The following is a 20,833-nucleotide window of genomic DNA, read 5'->3' as shown; positions in this document are numbered from 1 at the left end:
GGGCCTGGCTAAACTCTGTAATTATTTTCTTTAACATGGAAATAGGTAATTTATGAATAACAAATGCAGTAAACTTGTTCTCTAGAAAGAGGACCACGGGCATAAAACATGTCAACATTTATTTTAATATACATGCAGACTAAGAAGCTTAACACGATGAATGATTTAGAGCTGTACAAAGCTRGAAGAAAAATGACGATTTACAAAGTAGCTACAAATTCTAGAGCAGGAAAAGTCAAAACATTACCTAGGAAAAATGAAGCCCTTGAAAAGAAGTACTTGCAAAGTGAGAGGAAAAGCTTCACCAATAAGAAAAGCAGAGATGATGCCTGTATTGCTTGCATGGAACAAAATCAGCTGGGAATGCTGGAAAATTAAGAACTGTCACTGTGGAGGTTAGTTAATTAGCTCACATTGAAAGMCACTAGTGCAGAGCCCGGGATGCTTATGACAATCCTGAAGGATTTATGTTATGCAGGAAGGACAGAAGTGTCATTCCCTATGCTATGAAGCAGTGAGAAGTATGGAAAGAGAACAGGTGAAAAGGCTGCTTCTTGCTCTGTGGGCCATCATCAGAACAGACAGGAGGAGTGAAATTTAATTAAGGGATGGTGATGTGGCAGTGTAAAGCTGTTCTCAGCACTCTTCTCTGTCACCCAGAATCCATTCAGCACGGACCTGATTGCTTCATGTGTAAAGCACCTCTGCTTCTCCTGTGGAGAAAAAGAGGACATAGGCATTATAGATTGCATGCTTAATATTGTAAACTAAAATCCTGAAGTTCTCGAGGCAACTTGCAAACAGAGAACACCCTATAAACACTAACACTCTATAAACACTTGCAGCAGAAAGGAAAGCACTGACTTATGAAAGATTTTCATCCAAAAATATTCATTTTATTCCACAGGAATTTTTTAATGATGTTTCCAATGCGAGTTTTGAATTCTTACATGACCTGAATTGAGACCGGTGACTTGTCAACAACATTTTGTTCATTGGAGTTTTCTCTTTACTGTACAAGTTTTACAATGCCTGCTACAATAGAAAGTTCCTAACAGAAATAACAAGGTCATTTCTTTYAATCAATCCCCCCTTACTGTCGGGAGAAACAATTAATCTATAAAGATTAAGCAAAGATGCAGTGGGGACCCTGAAAAAAATGGCAGCACTTGGGTGGAATGGAAATACCAAAACCCAACTCAGATTTGGATTTATTCAGGAATATTTACTCRGCATTGTACTTACAGGACTGCCTTGCAGAAGGAACATTTGTTGTTATAGGTTTTCCCATCAGAGCCACAGAAAGGTTGATAGAGCTTTTCACAGTAAATAGGTCTTCTTGCCTGTAAACTCCTGTATTCACTGCAGTCTACCTGCAAATAAAGTTTAATTTTCCTTTGAGCTGATCTTCCTCACATTCTCTGCTCATCTACAGAAATAAGGGAAATATGAAATATTTGGACAATTTTGTTAGCTGCTGTAGAGCAGCAGGGCTTCAGCATCTGCTCTAGCTGYAGGTCCCTCAGGAAGGAGATGTTCCTTCTTACAGAGGCCTACATGCTGCTGGCTGTGCCATATAATGAGTATCCTGGAGGCTTTGCTGTCTGCCTGAACAAAAATAAAAGCACTGTAAAAAAAGAAAAGCAGAGTTGTCCCAGCTTTCTCTACCTGGTCCCCAGCACAGGGAAACATTAAAATCTCTAGAGATGTAGTTTAAGTCAGAAAGTCACCAAGGAAGCCTTAAAGCCAAGGAAGCCTTACTTGTCTTCACTAGACAAGTATCAAATGTCTTGATTTCTCCCACTTCAGGTTTCCCCTTGCCCAGTTTCTAACCACATACTACATTAGACACAGCAGCATCTGAGACTTCTCATGGTAGCTATGAAGAAACCAAATAAATAGCTCGACCTCAGGCATGACTCTGTTTTCTGTAGCATTTACTTAGTGTTTAATAAGTCTTTCCTAGCCTCGTGGATCATAATGTACCCTTACTACAAACTATTTGTCTTTACCCAGAAATAAAAGGAAAAATGACTCACCTCATCCTTTCTGGCAGCATCTAGTATAAAAACAGAATAAGAGAAGATAAAATTAAAAAACCTCATTGATAGACATTCAGTTTGCAACTAGGATGATATCTTTAGTACCTTTTAGCAGCAGCAAGGATCTTACCTCCTTGAAAGTAAATACTAACATAATTTTTCAGCATTTAATAGAAAGCATGTGTCAGGACCTATTAAACAAGTGGACCTCGTGGTATTGTTTGCCTTACAAAGTCATGTCAGCAGCTAGAACAGCCTTTGCTGTCAGAGGGAATGGAGTCTATTGTTCCCCTGTTCATCTCAGAAAGATTAAGGATGCAGAAGTCAACATTATGTTCAATGGCCACTCTGTACAGGATGAACTAGTTGTTCAGCATGGCAGGATTTTAATTCAATGATCAAAAAATCATATATAGCTACAAGCAAGTCACATGGTCCTTTATAGTCTGTTTTTCTCTCTGTCACAAAATAATATTTTCATTAGTATATAGTATCAAGTATATAGATTATGATGATACTGAAATTCAGATTGTAGTATCACTTTTAAAAGGGCTTTCCCATGTCAATCCATATGGATTCTAAACTATATGGTAGAGGAATGAAGTCCTATTTGTATACACATGGTGCCTAATGCCATGGAGCCCTGATCTTAGGTGCGGCTTCAAAATGCTGCCCCAATCAGTGATAATTACAGCTCTCAGAAAGTAATCAAATAACAGTGGCCTATCTGCATTATGGTGACACATTCATTACTGTCTTTAGGAATGTATTTTGTTCTTCTCCTGTCCTGCAATAGTCATTCTGTACCTTCCAAAGGCTAAAAGTCCATGACAGATAACATTTATCTCTCTGTCTAAATACAGTTGTTTGGAATATTTGAAGCTTTCTATTGAAACTCATTTTCATGGAGCAACTCATGTCCTGTGATCAAAAAGAGACATCTAAGGTTAAAAAAAAAAAAAAAAAAAAAAAAAAAAAGCTGGTCACCTTTTAGTACCAGCTATATTTGGAGGAGTAAATGCAAGATCTGGTTCAAAAAGTATTGATCCATTAAATTTTAAAGCAGATGAAATAGACTATAAAATTCAAGAGAGACATTCACTGGAGCTCTCTTAGAAAGTGAGAATTTCTTTTGCTGAAGTTATTGACACATTATTTGAAAGAAAAATCTCCATCAAAAAAAAGTTATTTCATTAAAATTGACATTTTACAAACAAACAAGACAAAAAAAAAAAGAAGGTATTTTATCACAGAGCAACCTGCATYGTCCTACGTCTCAAATCTGTCTCAAGCCCAGCAAACCCTCATGAAAAGCTTATTCACAACCAAGTTATGTGGCTAGTGCATAATCAGCTAACTCTTACTTAGTTAGTATGGCAGAAGGACCTCATCAAGTCCAGTTCTATGCTCAGATGACAGAAATAAAAGTTTAGAGTAAAAACCTGGTTTGATTCTGAGGTTTTACAATTTTTCTTCATTTTCTTTAACATTTTTTAGTTGCAATGCAAAATGCAGCCCTGACTTGCACAAAAAGAGATAGGTTTCATCTATTCAAGTTGACAGCTGGTGAAGTATTGCTTGCTAAACAGTGCAAAAGCATAAAATTTCACATTTAAGCTGCTACCAAAGCCCAGCAACTGTTGCTCAATGTCTTACATGACTGAGCAGCTTCCAGTGTTTGAACATTAGAACGTAACATTGCACATTAGAACTGTTCAAACACATTAGTGTCAGAACATAACATGGAATAAAAAAGGTTACTCACTTGCTAAGCAAAGAACTGCCAGAATGAGGAGCACAAAAATGCCTGTTATCTTCATAGCACGCATAGATTCTTGACCTGTTCTAGAGCCAGTCTGTGCTCTAAGTGTCCCACTGCTCTTTGCTTGAATGTATATTGAGCTACCTATTGTACGTATATATATATGGACAAGCACAAAGAGCAGGCACCCTGATGATGAAATTCRCCTTGTAGAAGGTAATTGGAAGAAGGTGTTGCCTGTGTCTTCTTTAGAGCATGAAGGTCATAAGTACAGGGCTGAGAGTCATGGCAAGGATTGTGTTGATAAAGGAGATGTGTTGTACTGCAGCTAATCCCCTTGCCTAATTAACTGTTCCATCTTCACAGGTTAAAGGAGTGACTCAGTTAGGTGGTTACTTGTTGCTGACTGTTATTGCCATATTGGCCCCTACAGCTGAGCTTAATTCCCAGGAAAAAAAAAAAAAAAAAAGAAAAAGAAATAACAATAAAAAAAAGAAACTGGTTTCACTAAAACAGAGGAATTAAGTATGTAAAAGATTGTAATAGGTCAAGCAGACCTTGGATCCTAGTAACTCTAGTTCCTACGTGGTGAGCAAGAGAGACACGAATCGTTTTCTCTCTAAGGAATGTGGACAGTGAATAAATGGTTAATTTCTTAGTAGAACAAACAAATAAATGCCATAGAATTGCAGTTCCCATCCAGATGGGAGGAAAGAAGAATAGGTAAAGATCTGGTTTCAGTTGGAGGCCCATAGTCCACTTTGTTTTTTTTTCAATGCCCTTACTTCAGAGATTCCATCTCAGTCTTTGTTAATATGAGATTTGAGCATAGTTTTGTTACGTAGAATTCACAAAAGACAGATTGTTATTTAATGTTTGTTATTTAATAAACTGGTTCTGGATTCTGTTTTTTTTTTTTTCCCYCGGAAAGCTCTAGGCTTTTCTAAAGAGCCTGAAATAGAATGTTCTCATGGAGAATATTCAAGAAACATTTGTTGGTTGATACTGACAATCACCAGTATTAGGCAACAAAARCAAAGCTGCCAAAAAACCCAGGGAGTTCTACTAGTCTGAATAGCTTTAAGCAAACTTCAAGGCTCTTGAGGACATCATGAAACTGTAAAATTGCAGCCTGATGGAACTTGCAGCTTACTTGACAGTGCTATGAGGAAACTTCCCACTTTGGTTACATTTTCTTGCCTCATTTGGTGCCACAGACTGTACTGCCTGATGCAACTATAGAATCCATTCCATCACTCCTAGGGAAAAATTCCGAAGTGACTGAGGAAGAGTTTCTGAGGWCAAGTGAAGAAAGGAAGACAGCACATTTGTGGGTGAGAGAGATAATGGGACAGGCAATTTTTGAATTAGATTTTTCTTATTATTTGAAGACTATCTTACCTTAAATAGAATTTCTGATGCCAATTCTATGTCTGGTATGAGCAGATCTGTGGTGTGAATGTTTTCTTTGTTTCTTAAGCAAAACACTTTGCTTAAGTGTTTTGATTAGGGCTTCAGATTCAAATTAATATTTTTCTTCTGAGCAATGGACCTTAAGCATTGAAGGATCTGTCCAAACCATTCAGCTAAGGAGCAATACAGTTGTGATGAGACTGCACCATGCAGTCAGGCATACCGACTGCAGAGCAGAATGGAAGAGGGCCAGGCAGCGGCTCAACCAAAGTTTAGGAGCTTCTTGCATTTGGAAACATAAAGGCTATCTTGAAGTTTTGAGGAAAATGACAAACATCGAATGCAAGATAGAGTCTGSTGCACTTTCTGAAATGATGTAATACTCATATGCAAAACGTTGAAATGAAATTCTGTAAAATTTTCAGTGTTTATTGCAACTCCAGTTTAAAAAGATACCTTAGCACCTCAGTACCATATGCCTAACATTAAGAATAGGAAGAATTCACACTGGCAAACTATAAAAAACATTCATTGACTGACTGAGATAATGTTCCACCACAGGCACTTTTCTGAGGCACCTGTCTAAACTTGCAGAGACTTGTTTGCCCTGATAGTCTTCATAAGGAGCTGGTCTAACCACCTAAGAATTGTCATCCTCAGGCAGGCCAAAGGTTCATCTAGGTAAGAGTTCTATCTCCAAAAATATTCACTGATTGACTAACAAAGTGTTTCTTCTCTTGGTGAGTTGAACATGAGCTGACAGTGTGCCCCTATGATGAAGAAGTCCAAACACACACTAAGCTATATGAGCAGTAGAGTAGCTGTCAACTCAAAGGAAATTATTCTTTCCCCTTGTTCAGCACTGGTAAAGTCATTTGTTGTGTCCTGTCTAGTTCTGGGCTTTCCAGCACAAGAGAGACACTGACACATCCTGGCACAAGTCCAGTGAAGATCCACCAAGATGGCTAAAGGATTTGGAAGAGGTGACATAAAAGAAGAGACTGGGAGAAGCAGATTTGAACAGTTTTAAGAAAAGAAGAAGGTCTTGCAGTTTTCTTCAGATACTTAATGGGACAGTATATAGAAGACAGAGRCAGATTCTTCTCAGAGGTTCACAGTGAAAGGATGAGAGGGAATGAATGCAAATTGCAGCAAGAGAAATTCTAATTAGATGTCAGGAAAACAGATTTCACAATGAGAGTGTTCAAACATTTGAACAAATTGCTCAGAGAAGTTATGGAAATTCCRTTTTCAGAAATACTCAACCACTGACTTGTTACGAATTGGCCTTGGCTTGGCCTTGGCTTTYGGGTGGTAGGACAAGATGACCTGCAGCAAGCCAATCCAGCCTGCATTATTCTATGATACTGTGATTCTCTTGGTTAAGTGATTACCATTTGGGTAATTTATGAACTTGCTAAATGTTAACCCAAGTTAACCATAGCTGGCAGTCAAGTTTTTAGGGATTTTGTGGTCTATTATACTTGTCCTTAAGAGTTTAACATTCCTGGTCTTGATGAAACAGACATGGAAAACACAGTAAGATGTTGGATTGATTTTAGCCACTTTTAAAAAAAAAGRCCATTTGCTGAAAAGCAAGTGTTCAGTCTATTTAGTAATATCTACTATAACATCCTGGAATTAGAGATGTTGACCTCCTTACCAAATTAAAACTAATTCTGTGATTATGAAAAATACCCTGTTTTGATAAAAAATTMTGAGTCAAATTTTGACCTCAATGGCTGAACATATGCAAGTTGCCATTGGGCAAGGAAGTAAGTAGTGTTTCCAATACATGTATGTATGTTAATTGTTAATTCTTTTCTTTCCCTATTATCTCTTCAAGTTGTTATTTTGAAGAACAAAAAATAATTACTTGGCAGCACAAATGCTTATTCCCTTTAATGAGCCTGTTAAAGATATGTGGTGCATATTTCACTGGGAGTGAGGACATACGTCACAGTTATTGATATATAGCTTTTATTCTGGAGCTCTAAAGTAAGCCAAGAYACGACACCAAATATGTTGCTGCAGCGAGTCATTAGTTAGATGCTTGTTTCRTTCTGCGCGGGCGGATGTTACCTGGCTGCATTCCAGGGAGTTTTGATGTGCCGTAGCTTGTTCCCATTCATATGATGAAGTGCCTCACATTGAGGACATCAACAGTGCTAAAAAAACTGCAGGGGGGCTGGCTAAAAAAAAACAAATTTTCATGTAACACTATATATCTGGGAAGAGTGTACAAGCCAMGATATGTACTGATATCATCAAGAGCGGGAATTCTGACCTCTTAGTGATCCTAGTTCACATTTCTATATAACCCAGTTCACAGTCTCTTTCATTTTTATTGCGTGTGGGTGGTTAGGGTTGTCCACCCATGTGCAATTACTGGATCAAACTTTAAAGTCTTGCTCAATGGAAGGTTTGAGAATGAAATGATTTATTTCTTAAGGAATAAAACTATGCCAAAGTATTTGAGTATTTGCCTAGAGGATGGTGAGTTTCCAGCATCCACACCTTAAGAAAGATCAAAGGACCCTTTATGTAAATTTGCAGGTATCAAGCTGGGACAGATCCCAAATGCAAGGGGAAGTTAAAAAACAATCTGCAGAGGTTAGAGCTTCTCTTCTCTTCTCTTCTCTTCTCTTCTCTTCTCTTCTCTTCTCTTCTCTTCTCTTCTCTTCTCTTCTCTTCTCTTCTCTTCTCTTCTCTTCTNTCTTCTCTTCTCTTCTCTTCTCTTCTCTTCTCTTCTCTTCTCTTCTCTTCTCTTCTCTTCTCTTCTCTTCTCTTCTCTTCTCTTCTCTTCTCTTCACTTCACTTCTCTTCACTTCACTTCACTTCACTTCACTTCACTTCACTTCACTTCACTTCACTTCACTTCACTTCCTTCTTCCCTCTCTCTTTCTCTCTATCTCTCTCTCCCTCTTTTCTTTCTTTCTTATTTTTTTTTTCTTTTGTATCTTCTGATACTTTTAAGATAAGTTACAAGGCTGTGATATCCACTACCACGCAACTAGCATGTAAATCGTTTTGACTTAGTTACTTAGCATTATACTGTTTATATATGACCAGACTCTTCCTTTATAGATGTATACTAAATATATATTAACAGCTTAACACTGAGCATTGAAGGAATTGAACAGTGAGCATTGAATAAGACTTATTTTAAATTGCTTTCTATTTTGTATTTTCAAATGTAACTTCAGGTATTCAGCACTTTTACCCTCTGTCCCACTGAAGTCAGTCAAATTAAAGTGTTTCAGGGGAGGTTTATTTTAAGGTTGTTTTCTCTCTCGGAAYAAGGTTAGATGGAATGCATTCATTTTGTCTGCATTTAAAATATTTTGATTTTTATAAAGGAGAAGCTGTAACTTATGGAGAAGGAGAGGATGTTGTCATAGTCGATATGGAAGGAGGGGTGGATGGGGAGCATGTGGGCCTGAAATCTTCACACATATTCTCTCATGAACTCCTAAGTAAGCCTGAGCTTAATTAAGTTTTCCCCTTTTATTGTTAGCAAGTCCCTGCTTACCCATCTCTAACCGGTGATGTACACAGAGGATAGCAGATTCCTACTGCAACCTATTAGTGCCTCATTGCGTACATTAGCTATTTGTAAAGCATTCTTTAAGATGAGCAGCACTCACAGAAAGCCTTGGAGGAAATTAGTCAGTCTCTGTTAGTGCAGATTTAGGGAGGTGTGGTAGGTAAAAACTAAAGCCACATGCTGCATATGAATAGCTGGGAAGAGGTACCGCCATGAGAATGGTGGATGGCTGAGTAAGACTACAGTTTGGTAGAAGATGCATTATATGACTATTTTAGACTATCATATGCTAGATATAAACATAAATAAACTTAATTTTGCCATGATCTTATCTCTGAAGCCTTGATTTTTTAGTCTTTAGTTCTTTGAGGATAACTTTATGCATTGAGTCTACACATTGCAGGACTGGTAAGAGGATCTCTAGATCAATTTCAGTACAAAAAAGGAGAGGAATTAAAAAGGACAAGCATGAGAATTAACTGACAATTCAATTATTWTCTCCAGTGGATATAAGAAAGGATCTCTAACCTACGGAGCCTCCTGGTGAATATCCATGGGGTGGTAATATCAACTCTTTTACAAACTGGGTAATTTCTCAGACATGGGAGACTGACARTTTCTAAAGGAGATCTTCAGAGGTGCTGGATCTAGACATGATCCAGGAAATGAGTAATTAGTGAATGAAGCCAATTTTGTGTCTGAGAGCAGCCATCTTACAACAAACTTGCAGAAGTGGCAGTTTCAAGCTGTGCTTTGTTATTTTTCTGAAGAATCTTAGATATTTCCTCACAAGCAGCTCCATAGTGCCAGGAGAGCTTCCTGTAAATTCACAGCTAAATTCACCTTGTGGAATCATGACACTGAAAGCACATCCTCTGAAGTAAAATGTATAAGTCTTGCTTTTGTCTGGATACCCATAAATACAGCCTGAGAATCACTAAGAGCAGAAACAAGGCTGAATCAAAGATAGACATCTGTCATTGAATTCAAAGGTGCTGAGATTGACCCCAGATAGCTGAAGAACAGGAAGGTCCCACTAATTTTGAACATGGTACTAACAGTATTAGAGAGAGATCTCAAAGGTCTCAATATAGATCATCCTCATTTCAGTTACAAGCCTCCTGAAACATGAAGAGCTAATGAGCTTCATTGTAGTCTTAGATTTCAAAAGAAAGAGTCACTTCTAATTCTACAGGAAAGGGTTTGGAAGTGGCTCCTGATTAACAGACATCTCTTTGAAGTGTTGTCCTGCACAGTTTTACAGGTCATGAGTTTGGTAACACGAGTCAATTTGTATTGGAAAAGTTAATACTCCTCCCTACAGGTTGCCTCTAAAGTAGTAGAGAATTCTGGCAGGTAAGTAACAAATACCATTAAGCACTCATACTAAAAGACTGCAAGGAAATCTTTATTTTTTTCCACAAGTATTTAATAATTCCTTTGTAAAGCAAGCAGGTCATTAAGTTAATTGCATTTACAGAAGAAATAAGGTTTAGTTCTCTGAAATATCAGATACTTCCTACATTTCACTGTTTAAATATCTTAAATCACCACCCATTACTGAGACTGGAAAAAAAAGGAAGCATGGTCACAATGGAAGAGGTTTTTGATTCCAGGAATCAGAGTTTAAGGCCTAAATCCTTAGAAGTATTTGAAAATACCAGGCTCTCCTGAAAGTTGGAATTCAAGTGCTTTGCAGGAAGTGTAGGCTCCAATCCATGCTCCTGCCTCTTTCCAGACTCGGGCACTTACACTGTAAGCAGTTCAAAACTAGGCCTTGGTGTTTTTCCTAAGGTCCAGTGAAGACACTTAGCACACCTTGAGGCACTATGAAAGTAATTTCAAAATAAACCATAAATATCTGTATTCTAAGACTCTCTAAATCTCAAATAGATGCTTAACATCCACAAAGAAAACAGTTAGCAGTATGTCTCTGAAATATCAGATACACTGCTGTCAGACTTTTAAATAATTTAAGCTGTGGATACAGGCATCACAGAGCTGTGTTCGCACCAGCCCTCCTGTAGCCTCCACTGTAGGCTGGGTCCTGCTGCAAGAACATTTACAAATGTTTGCTTTCTCATCAACAGCCATTTGTAGTGTCCACCAGCTGGGCTTCAACATGAGGTAAGCAAAGACAGCAGACAAAAAGCAGAAACGAACATTTCTAGGTTTTTTTTGCAGTTCCTTCTTCTGCAAAAATATTTGCTGTCACACTGGAAGATGAAGATGGTACTGATACATGATACATGGCTGCTTCACGCAGCCAAGACTTCTATGCTGATGCATTTCAACAAAATAAATAATAATAAATAAATAAATATTAAAATAGTTCTTTCAATAAGTTACTTGCCTTATAAATTAACATACGAAACATTTCAACTAGTAACTGCCAATATTTGACATGACAATATTCATCTCAAGTAAATAATAAATAAATAAATAAATAAATAAATGCAATATAATAATACGGAGAAACTACCATAACAGCTGTCAGCAGTATATCAAAAAAAACTTCTACAAAATATGTTAATATAACATGATGCATAATAGAAGAGTTACTCAAATCCAGTTTAAAAGAGTTGCCAGAATTAACATCATATTAATCTATTACAATAAAAAATGTCACGGTTTCTTAGTAATCCAAAATGCAGATTTTCTTCCAGTTATTTACTTCCGCACACTCATTCTTGCTTTCTTAAGGAACAGAGGCATACTCCTAGAATTTCTTACTTGTGTCTGTAAAATAAGAGAGAGAGAGAAGAAAATATCTAAATATCTAAAATAAGAAGAGATTCCTGACCTAGAATCACAGTTAGATATGAATTTAGAATTGCCAGGGAATGGTAACCAGTTCATAGAAAAAGCTTTTTTTTCCTGAAAACAGCCATTCCTAAGACCAGCAGACCCAGCTGATGATGAATGCATACACATGTACATGTGTGTGTGCCTTCTCTCTCTCTTTCTAATTTTCCTGGTAAAAATTTGATTTTGTGAATTGCCTGCTGTATTTGGACATTCAACATTGTTCATAGGTTATCCAGAAAGAAAAAGGATAGTAAGCTCTAGTGCCAAATGCACTTTTATTTCTTGAAGAACATTTTATACTCAGTCAGGCATAATACTTCAAAATAGATGAACCTGCATCCATTGTTTCCTCTTCCATTTAAAAGGATTCTGCATTGTTTTAAAGAAAATCTTATTTTGGACAGCCCGATACAGACACAGTTGCTTACAAGTCTGTATTGTCTTACAGGTATTTTATGCAAAACTGTGCAGGAGCAAAAACTGGTCCCAAGGAAACACAAATGTAAGAAGTTCATAGACTTCTCTCTCCTCTTTACAGGAAATGGGATTTGCTTCTCCAATAAAAGGGTTCTTTAAGTCTTACCTGCAAAGTGAAGACCACTCACTCCAAGATGAGCTGTAGTAGCGATCCCGAGCCTGCACAGAGATCTTGTCTTTTGGGCCAATCCTTGGAATCTGGATATGCTGCTCATCAACCTCCTGAATGCAAACAGAGCACAGATCCTTCAATGGATGGTAGGGGTCCAGCAGAGACATGTTGCCAGATACATGCAACAATTAAAACTCCACTGGTAGTCTGAYGTTTTGAAAGCAACAGTTTGCGCCCACAGCTATGAACATCATGAGGAATTGTGAGAACCTCAGTCTCTATATAAACTAGAAAGTCCACTTTGCATTGCAATTAGTATAGTGATCTTAATTCAAAACTGAAACTGTATCATTAAAAACAAGGTTTATTTTATATCAGGGTTTTCTTTTTTTTTTCTTCTTTTCCCAAAGTATGAGCTTCRATAGACAGAAGTTCTTGATTTTCAGTATCCATGAGATTTCCCCTGAGGATTTGTGGCTGGTACAAGAAGCAGCCCTAAAATTGGCCAGTTTCACTCCTTATGATCAATCATAATAGACACTGCAAAATTCAGAGAGTCAGCGCTGGGGGAATGGCCCCATCTGCTGGTAAAAGCTTAACTTATTTTTGCTTGTTTAATCAGCTCACTCATACATATTGGTTTAATTTTCAGGTTGCTGTTCCTAGGAAGAGCAGCACTGCAGCTAAGGTCTTGCAGTGTGGTTCATGTACTTCTTTCCAGTTCTGCAGTTGACTTCTTGGTCAGCCCAAGGCAAATCACCGGAATGCTGTTTTCCAATTGTTCTAGAATGCAGTTTTTCAGTTGTTTAGCGTACTCAGGAGCATTAGCAATGGAAAGATATTTTGTGATTTAAGGCTAATACCGATTAGTAATCTTTAGTTAATAATTAAATAATAATTGGGAACTGAATGGCAARTGCTATAATCTCCACAGAAATGCTACCAGATGAATCACTGATTCCCTATTTGACCATTCACCTATAAAGAAAGTCTGAGCTAGTCAGGTACAAACAACATAAAAGGAACTCAGTGYAACACATCTTTAGACTTCTTGATTTTGAAACCGGGATTTTCCCAAATTAGGACCCACACAACCCTGCATATGAATGAGCAGAGACTTTTCTCACGCTACACAGGTATGCAACTCTGGGCATGACATTAGCTCCTGGTTACGTCAGGATTGCATCCACCACAGTGTGTGTTGTTTGGGCCTTAGAGCTCACTGAACTGGAGGAAGATTGTTTTCTTTCAAGATAGAATCTTACCACATTTGGGGCTTGGCATCAATCTTGTGTAGTAGGCTTATACTATTTGTACTGTTTGTTAAAGCAAGAAAAGCTCATTTTGAATGCTGTACCTCTGACATCATTTTGTCTCTCCTTGTGCTTTCAACTTTCACCCTGAAAGTCAAAGGGAAGTAGGACTTTGGTGTGCTCCAAGTTTTTGGATATGTCCAGGTCACTGTTCCGTTTTTAGTCACGTAGTGACATTTTGGTGGGTCAGGTTTTACTATAAGAAAAAATATAGACGGCATTAGGTCTCATTAGCAGCATGATATCAGATACTCTTTGAGATATCAGATATCAGATGGTGTTCTACTGCAGACAGTTTTATAAGAATAAGCCCCAGAGACTCCATTAGAGTAAGACAAGAGTATGTAAGATCCATATTTCACATGGAAAATTAATCACACTCCACAAGCTGTTTTTTTGTTTGTTTGTTTGTTTTTTTCCTGGAAGGCTTTGTCAGAGGACCACCTTCAAACCCCACTGACTGTTGGGACATTTAGCAAAGCATCTGTTTCCTTAGGATGCTGCCTCACCATTATGTGAGCCACTAGTAAGTCTGCAGATGATTCTGCAGATGATCCTGTCCAAGAGAAGATCCTGCTCAATTACTGACTGTTCTCTGCCTGGGAGACCCCATGTCCATTCCCAAACACATCCCTCTCGTAGAGACTGCTATAGAAACTTCTGGGAGGTGTGGGGAAGAGAGAGCAGGAGGTCACAAGCTATGGAGATCTTGGTTCTTTTCTTCCTCATCTGCTTCCGGACTGCTGCTATGATTTGTTTTCCCCTGATTTACAGTAGAATAGGGCAGGGATTCCCAAGCGCAGTTTAGTTAATTACCATTAATAGTTCCACTCTCAACAACAGCAAGACTAAAACTAAGAATAAATCACGATTTCTGGTGTACGCACTGATGTCTCTGATGAAGAAGCTGCTTGTATAGTTCTCATATTCCACCTCATCGATGACCTCCAGGAACATCTCAGTTGGCTGGTGCTCTTCAGCAAATGGGCAGTAGTTCTCTTTCTGACACTGGGCTGTGTATTTAATCACTGTGTCATCATGGTGAGCCACAGGGCTGCTGCAGGTTACATCTTGAGAGCTGAGCAGAGAGCAAAAGAAGGTATTGGAAATGCTGGATTGTTCTGGGAATTTTTGTTTAGACTGGTATCTTGTAGTTAGTAAGATTATATTTCTTGCTGACTGAATCATTCTATGGCTTCTCTTTCACGACTGTAAACACAGTCTGGTGGGCAGTCTCACATTTTTAGAGATTAATAAAAAGACAGGTTCCCCCTTAGCAGAAGAATTTGTGTTTAAACCTAAAACATGATATGTCCTTCTCTTCTTTATTACCACTGTTCCATGACAAGCTCTGGTATCTAACTTTGTTCCTCAGCCCTTTCTATAGCAYTGCTGGAATAAATGAGGCAAGGTTAAAATGCATCCATTGAGAAACAAATAGCAAAAGCCAACCACAAACTGCTACCTGAATCTGGCTCTATTTTTGCATTCAGCGAAATAAAACACTTTGCAGCTATTTCCTCTTTAACAAACTGAAATAACTTCTGCCCGAGTACTGCATGTTTTGGAGAAACCCCCAAGAGTAGTGGGAGGTAGGAAATCCCCAGAAGGTTCCCCTCACATTTCCCTCACAGGTTTCTGCAGTGACCCTCAACTGAGGCTTGTCAGTGGACATGTGGCTTTTGCAGTGGGCGCAGCCTCCCACTCCTTTAGTGCCACAGGATCTGCTGAGAAGGGACTCGATGCTATCATTGCTTCTACTTTTGGCTTAACTTCCTCTCTCTCCCCTGCATGCACAATTTTTGCTATTGCTTAAGTGACTGTGGCTGTACCGAAGCAGCTGTAACAAATCCGGTGTGGGTTGTTCCATGGTCAAATCTTTACTAATTCTTGAGAAATTTCCAAGCCCTTATTAGTTAAATAGGTTCCTGTGATTGCCCCAAATCCTTTTGCACATGTTCAGACTCGGGGAGTGGGATTTCTCCCTTTCTTTATGTTCTCAATTGGCAACCCACAATCCTGGATGTCCTCCACAGAGTAATAMCGAAGGCTACTTTACGAGATGGCTGAGGAAAGTACAAGCTCTTACCCTTTGAGACTTCTGATTGTGAACTTCACATTTGGACTCTCATTTTCTGTCATCCATGAACATATGAAAATTCCAGAGTAATTCTTTGCCTCACATTTTAAAAATGTTCTTTTTGGTTCTAAATGGAAAAAGAAAGAAAGCATTATTTTTTCCCAAGTCCAAGCAGAGAGAACACAGTAACTCAGCATCATCCCATCCACTTTGGCAGGCAGACACAAGCTTAGGCTACCCATGGAACAGCAATTTCTACTTAAAAAGCCATGTAACTACATTTAATGGCTGGAGACTGGTCTACCTAGCAGCACACTGACCACATCTACATGGCTGTTGATGGGAGCTAGCATGTACCCAAGCTGTCGTGGATGGCTCATGAACCTGTCATTAAAACCTCTATGTAGACATAGAGATTGTTTCTTTCACAGAGAAGCTTTGCAGCAAACAAAGTCAGTCAGTTATTTCCTCACCAGAAAAATAGTAAGGATGTATTGATGTTATTCCGTGATTTTCCCATTAGTCTAATCATTTCTACCATTACTGCATCCTATGGGTCTAGAAAGTCCTTAATGAATCCCAAAAGACAACCCATTCTCATTTTTTCACATCAGATGCACAACACACACATGAAAAGCCATTACTTGCCACCCCGACAATAAGTATTTGAAGAAGACTCATTTTAAAGTGTCTATTTCTCATGCAGTTCCCCAGAGAGCTCCCTTGGGTTTGCAAAGTGTAAAGCTCAACAAAAACGCATCACAACATCCTATGACCTTACCCTTAAAACTTGTCAGAATTGATCTCATCATTTGCCCATCTGAGTCTATTTTAGTTATGAGGAAAAAATTGTAGCTGATGATTTCATGGGTGTCAGCTGTCAGACAGGTGTAGTTGCCAGCATCTGGGAACTCTTTAACTTCAGCAACCAGTGTCTTTCCAGTTCCTTTCACTTCTGTGTCCTTTTTCCAGTAAACAGGAAGGGCTTCATTGGTTGTGTTACAGGTGAGCTCTACTCTTGTGGCTGGTGCATCATCACTCCACTCAGATTCTATGACATATACTAGACATTGCAGAAAAGGGAGTATTAGCAACTGCTCACACTTTACAGTCCTAATAGAGATGGTCSTGGGCCCTTAATTCAGCCTCACTCTCCGAAGCTGACAAATCTTTTCCTCTCTTGCCCCCCAGGTCCTACTAACACCTGGAAATCTTCACTGTAAGAAGTAGTTTAACTTAGAAAAACACAGTGCATCTCAAAATTGTTATCAGCAGGGATAACCTTTTAATTGCAGAAGAATTTTTTCCCCATGTTTCAAGAGAATCCTATAGTGGTTCATAACCCTGGGAAGCAGGTAGGACCTCTATTTTAATAAAGAGGATGCTGGGACACACTGAGCCCATGTCCTCCTCCTCCACATGGCCCTGGCCTTTGCTTGCAGAATGGCCTATGAAGCCCCTTGGTTATCACCAATTGCTTGGCCCTCGGGAAGGCCCCCTTCAGAGTCAATGGTTGGTGAGTGAGCAGTGGGAAGGAGGACAGCTCCAGGTAACTGATTTGTGTTTACCCCTATCTGATGCTTTATTCCCTCTTATACAAGGAGTGATATGGATTCCTAACACCGTGCTCCAAATGGAGCAATTAGTAAGAGTTGCGGCAGAGGTCAGAGGACTGCAGGAGAGATGGAGTCTCCTGAGAGCTGTCTTGTAACTCTGAAGTACCATTGGTCACTCCAAATTAGAAGAAACTCCACAAAATAAAGTAATTTTGGAATAATTCCACTAAAACAATGTTATTTTCTCCTGTCTCTTTGCTGTGGTTTCACATGGAAAGTAAAGTAGCAGTCAGGTTAACTGCAGAATTTTACCTTCACTTTTGTGTGGCAGCATTTCTCAAATTCTAACTATTTTGAGCTATTGCTTAGATGCCACTGCTGTCACAGGCTCCCAAAGGCATTCAGCACCCTCAGAGACTGCTCTACATACAAGAACAGGCAAAAATCTGTTTCTTAGTGTATCTCAGCAAATACTCAGCTCAGATAAACACAGTTTCAATATGGAACTATAAGACTTTTTCACCAGGATACCAAATGAGAGCACTAAGACTTTACCACAGAGAAGAGACACTAAGAAATACATGGCAAACGCTGTATCTAAAATGGCAGAGGACATGCAACCCATCTTACCAAACTGCATGCGGCAAAGGCAAAGTAAATATTAAAGATTTCAAACAGAAAGATATAAAAGTATATTTTCAATATGGTGACAAAAATATCTGTAGTTTTCAGTACAGCAACATTGCTCGAGGAGCCCGCAGGATAAATCCTTTCTTAGTAAAAGATACTGAGAAAGGTASCTGAATTATTCCATAGAATAAAACATTTCACAGACTGAGAATGCCTTTTTTCCATAGTGATTAAGATCCTTCTTTCTGGATCATTCCCTTGAAAATAGTCTATATTATGAAGCTAGTCTGGGTGAAGAAGAGCAGAAAATATGACCATCTGAATTTAGCCTAATTTTATGGTGAGCAAATTACTTAAAGTCAAATTAAATTGAAGTCAAATTATTATTGACCATGTATTTTTTACAAATGCATTTGCAGTTCATCTGCATAAACTCTTTTTAAATTCTAGACTTTCTGTGAAATGTTCTTTTTGACATTTCATTCTTCACTGTTTATTTGTGGGCTATTACCTAAGTCACAAGATAATGTTTCTGTTTCTTGACTGCATGACTGAAACTTCTAAAACAAGAGAACAGGGAATAGGGAATAAGGCAGTTCCTACTGCAAATATTTAGATTAACAGCTATTGTGTTAGAAGTGTCCGCATGTGAGGACTTCTAATTATTTCCATTAATACCAACTAGTTGGCTAGTTATTTGCAAACAAATAAGCAGAAGCTTAGCCAAGGCTAAGCTTTAGACACATATATATTTGACAATGTGTTTTTAACCATCTATAGGTCTCTACAAGTCATCTATAGGTCTTAGCAAATGAAGGCAGCTTACCATTCTCCCTCAATTTCCACTGTGCTTCCAGAAGGGTAGCGAAGGAAAGCAGTGAAAGTAAGACAAATAGAAGGTGAGACATCTGTAGGGAAAAAATACATTACTAAACAGCATTTGCATTATTGATTGTGTGCTGAAGCCAACAAGCTCAGTGATGAGGACAGAGGACAGAGTAATTTCCAATGAACTAAGAAATCTTCTCCCATTCTAAGAATTCTTCGACACATCAAAATTGCATAGCATGTTTGCACTAGGATTCACGCCAAAACTTTTATATGCCATTTATATACACCACAAACCAGTTTAGAGGAATTTACAGAACTGAGAAGAAACTGTTTCATGCATAACCCTTGGCCCTTATCTGGTCAGGGGCTCAGAAGCATTGCCAAGTGTCTCAGCTAAGCATTCCTTACCAAAGGAAATCCTCCTAACACACGTGGGGTTGCTTGCATAAATAAGACTCTGGACCAAATAATCTTTGTATACTAAATTCTAATCACACAAAGCTTTTAAACAGGTTCCTTGCTTTGAGTTTGTTGGTAGCCCTACCAAAGCAAAACTGTATAGAATGAAGCACTTAAATGCTTTGCTGGGCCATGTTCTTCATCATGTCTCTGTGAGGACGAGTGACTGTGGGGTCAGTAGCTATATACAGTGTATAGCTGGCTTCAATACCCACAATTTCCTCACTGTTTCTGATACCCAGCTGAGGCTCAATTACTTTTCAAGCCATTTCAGGCAAAATTCCTATGGAAGTCAGTGACAGATATATTTGCAAAAAATGGCTAGATATGTATATCATTATTGTACTGTTATTTCAAACATACATTGAGCTGAGATTATACAGTTATATATCCGTGTTTATTCAGGTTCTGGATCTCAAATCACTTGTCTTGAATTCAAAGTACAGCTAGAGGTCTTCATGAAACAAAATATTTTGTCAAATGCTGTGATAACCACCAGGGACATATGAAAAACTTAATGATAGTTATTCAAACAGCTTCAGGCATTTTTCTTTAACTGAAGAGTAAGCCAATTGGATAGCAGTATGACTTAGAGATACAAACATAGCTTTCAAACTCTATTTTGACCAATAGGAGTTTGAGTGCAGATGAAATAAGACAAAAATATGTGGTTATTTTGTTTTTTGCTTTCCTCTCAAAGAAGCCCTTTTTTTTCCAATGAAAGACAAGTATTCCTCATGTTTTCTTCTCACATACTACAAACCTTTATATCCAGACTTATGAAGGAAGGATATGTCCCAAATCCGTAACTTCCTCACAACTAGCAGCAGTTCTTATCTTGAGGAGAAGCCAGCCATCCTTGGATCACTGCCCAGGAAAGCACGCTCTCTGATTTTGCATCTCAAACATTACAGCTATTAGTGGGAGCAGAAGCTGGGAGTTTAGCATCCTGAAAGAGCATCTAAGAAAGGAAGCAGCTCACAGCGTGTCTGACACTCGGAGGGAGGCAGAAACCTCAGGCAGAAGCTAGAGACTATCTGGCAGCCTGTTAGCCGCATAGTGCTGCATCAACAGGCAAACACTTTCCTAGCTCCTGCTCGCTTGCTGTTGTGGTAAGGCTTATCTGTAATTTGTGAAAGCAAAATACATTTTGCATCATCTTGAATGTTGTCTGCTCCCGCTCTTTTCTGTCATCGTCATATGTCATTTATCAGTTTTCCTCATATAACTGATATTTGAAATTTCAACTAAAATCGTGGAGGCAGAAAAAGGGGGTAAAATATGCTTTCTTTTCAGTGTCAACCCTTCATCAAAACTGAAACACTGAAAACAGAAGCTTCTTCTGATTTTAGGGAGAAGCTGAAATATTTGAACTTTTTTGTAATGAAGTTAGCAATTTCCATGGAAAACTTCAACTTTCCCCTACTTGCCCAAACTCACCTTCTCACAGTTTTATTGAAAAATTAATCAGTAATAAACTCAGCTTCTGAACACTATTAATCAGTGCAGTTGCCTGAGAACTTCCTATGTGAGGAGAGAGAACCAACATTAAGTGTTCCCTGTGATCCCAAGCATCAACTTACATAAATCAGCAGAGGTCTTTACTGAGAATCCCAAATTAATTCCTGCCTGAAAGGACCTCTGGAGGTCACCTGCACCCATCCCTGCTTGAATCAGGGTACCAATGGAATTACATTTATTTAAAGCAAAGAATGGTCTCACCACACACATCTAGTTATATAGGCACACACTCCAGCAAAGTGAATATTCATAAGACATAAAAGATTTTTATCTTACAACATT

At 38.5% G+C, this 20,833-nt stretch overlaps 2 protein-coding genes across 2 annotated transcripts; both read right to left on the bottom strand.

The window, feature by feature from the left end:
- Positions 1-283: 283 nt before the first annotated feature.
- LOC112954469 (ovomucoid-like) lies at positions 284-4,066 on the bottom strand. The gene is made up of 4 exons (XM_026047647.1): positions 3,808-4,066; positions 2,040-2,059; positions 1,246-1,373; positions 284-713 (listed from the first exon to the last, which is right to left on the bottom strand). Exons 1-4 carry the CDS (start codon positions 3,869-3,871, stop codon positions 668-670), a joined length of 258 nt encoding a protein of 85 aa, XP_025903432.1. The 5' UTR covers positions 3,872-4,066; the 3' UTR covers positions 284-667.
- Positions 4,067-11,237: 7,171 nt separating this feature from the next.
- Positions 11,238-20,481, bottom strand: IL12B (interleukin 12B). The gene is made up of 8 exons (XM_026047619.1): positions 20,471-20,481; positions 18,567-18,648; positions 16,336-16,617; positions 15,564-15,681; positions 14,362-14,552; positions 13,519-13,670; positions 12,156-12,271; positions 11,238-11,503 (listed from the first exon to the last, which is right to left on the bottom strand). The coding sequence occupies exons 2-8, from the start codon at positions 18,646-18,648 to the stop codon at positions 11,494-11,496; spliced, it is 951 nt and encodes a 316-aa protein (XP_025903404.1). The 5' UTR covers positions 20,471-20,481; the 3' UTR covers positions 11,238-11,493.
- Between the last annotated feature and the right edge of the window lie 352 nt (positions 20,482-20,833).

This window comes from Nothoprocta perdicaria, unplaced genomic scaffold (assembly GCF_003342845.1).
Source record: "Nothoprocta perdicaria isolate Ctin4 unplaced genomic scaffold, notPer1 scaffold_5, whole genome shotgun sequence".
Classification (NCBI taxonomy): domain Eukaryota; kingdom Metazoa; phylum Chordata; class Aves; order Tinamiformes; family Tinamidae; genus Nothoprocta; species Nothoprocta perdicaria.
The sequence above is the reverse complement of the archived record's forward strand: the minus strand, read 5'-3'. Positions and strand labels throughout refer to the sequence as shown.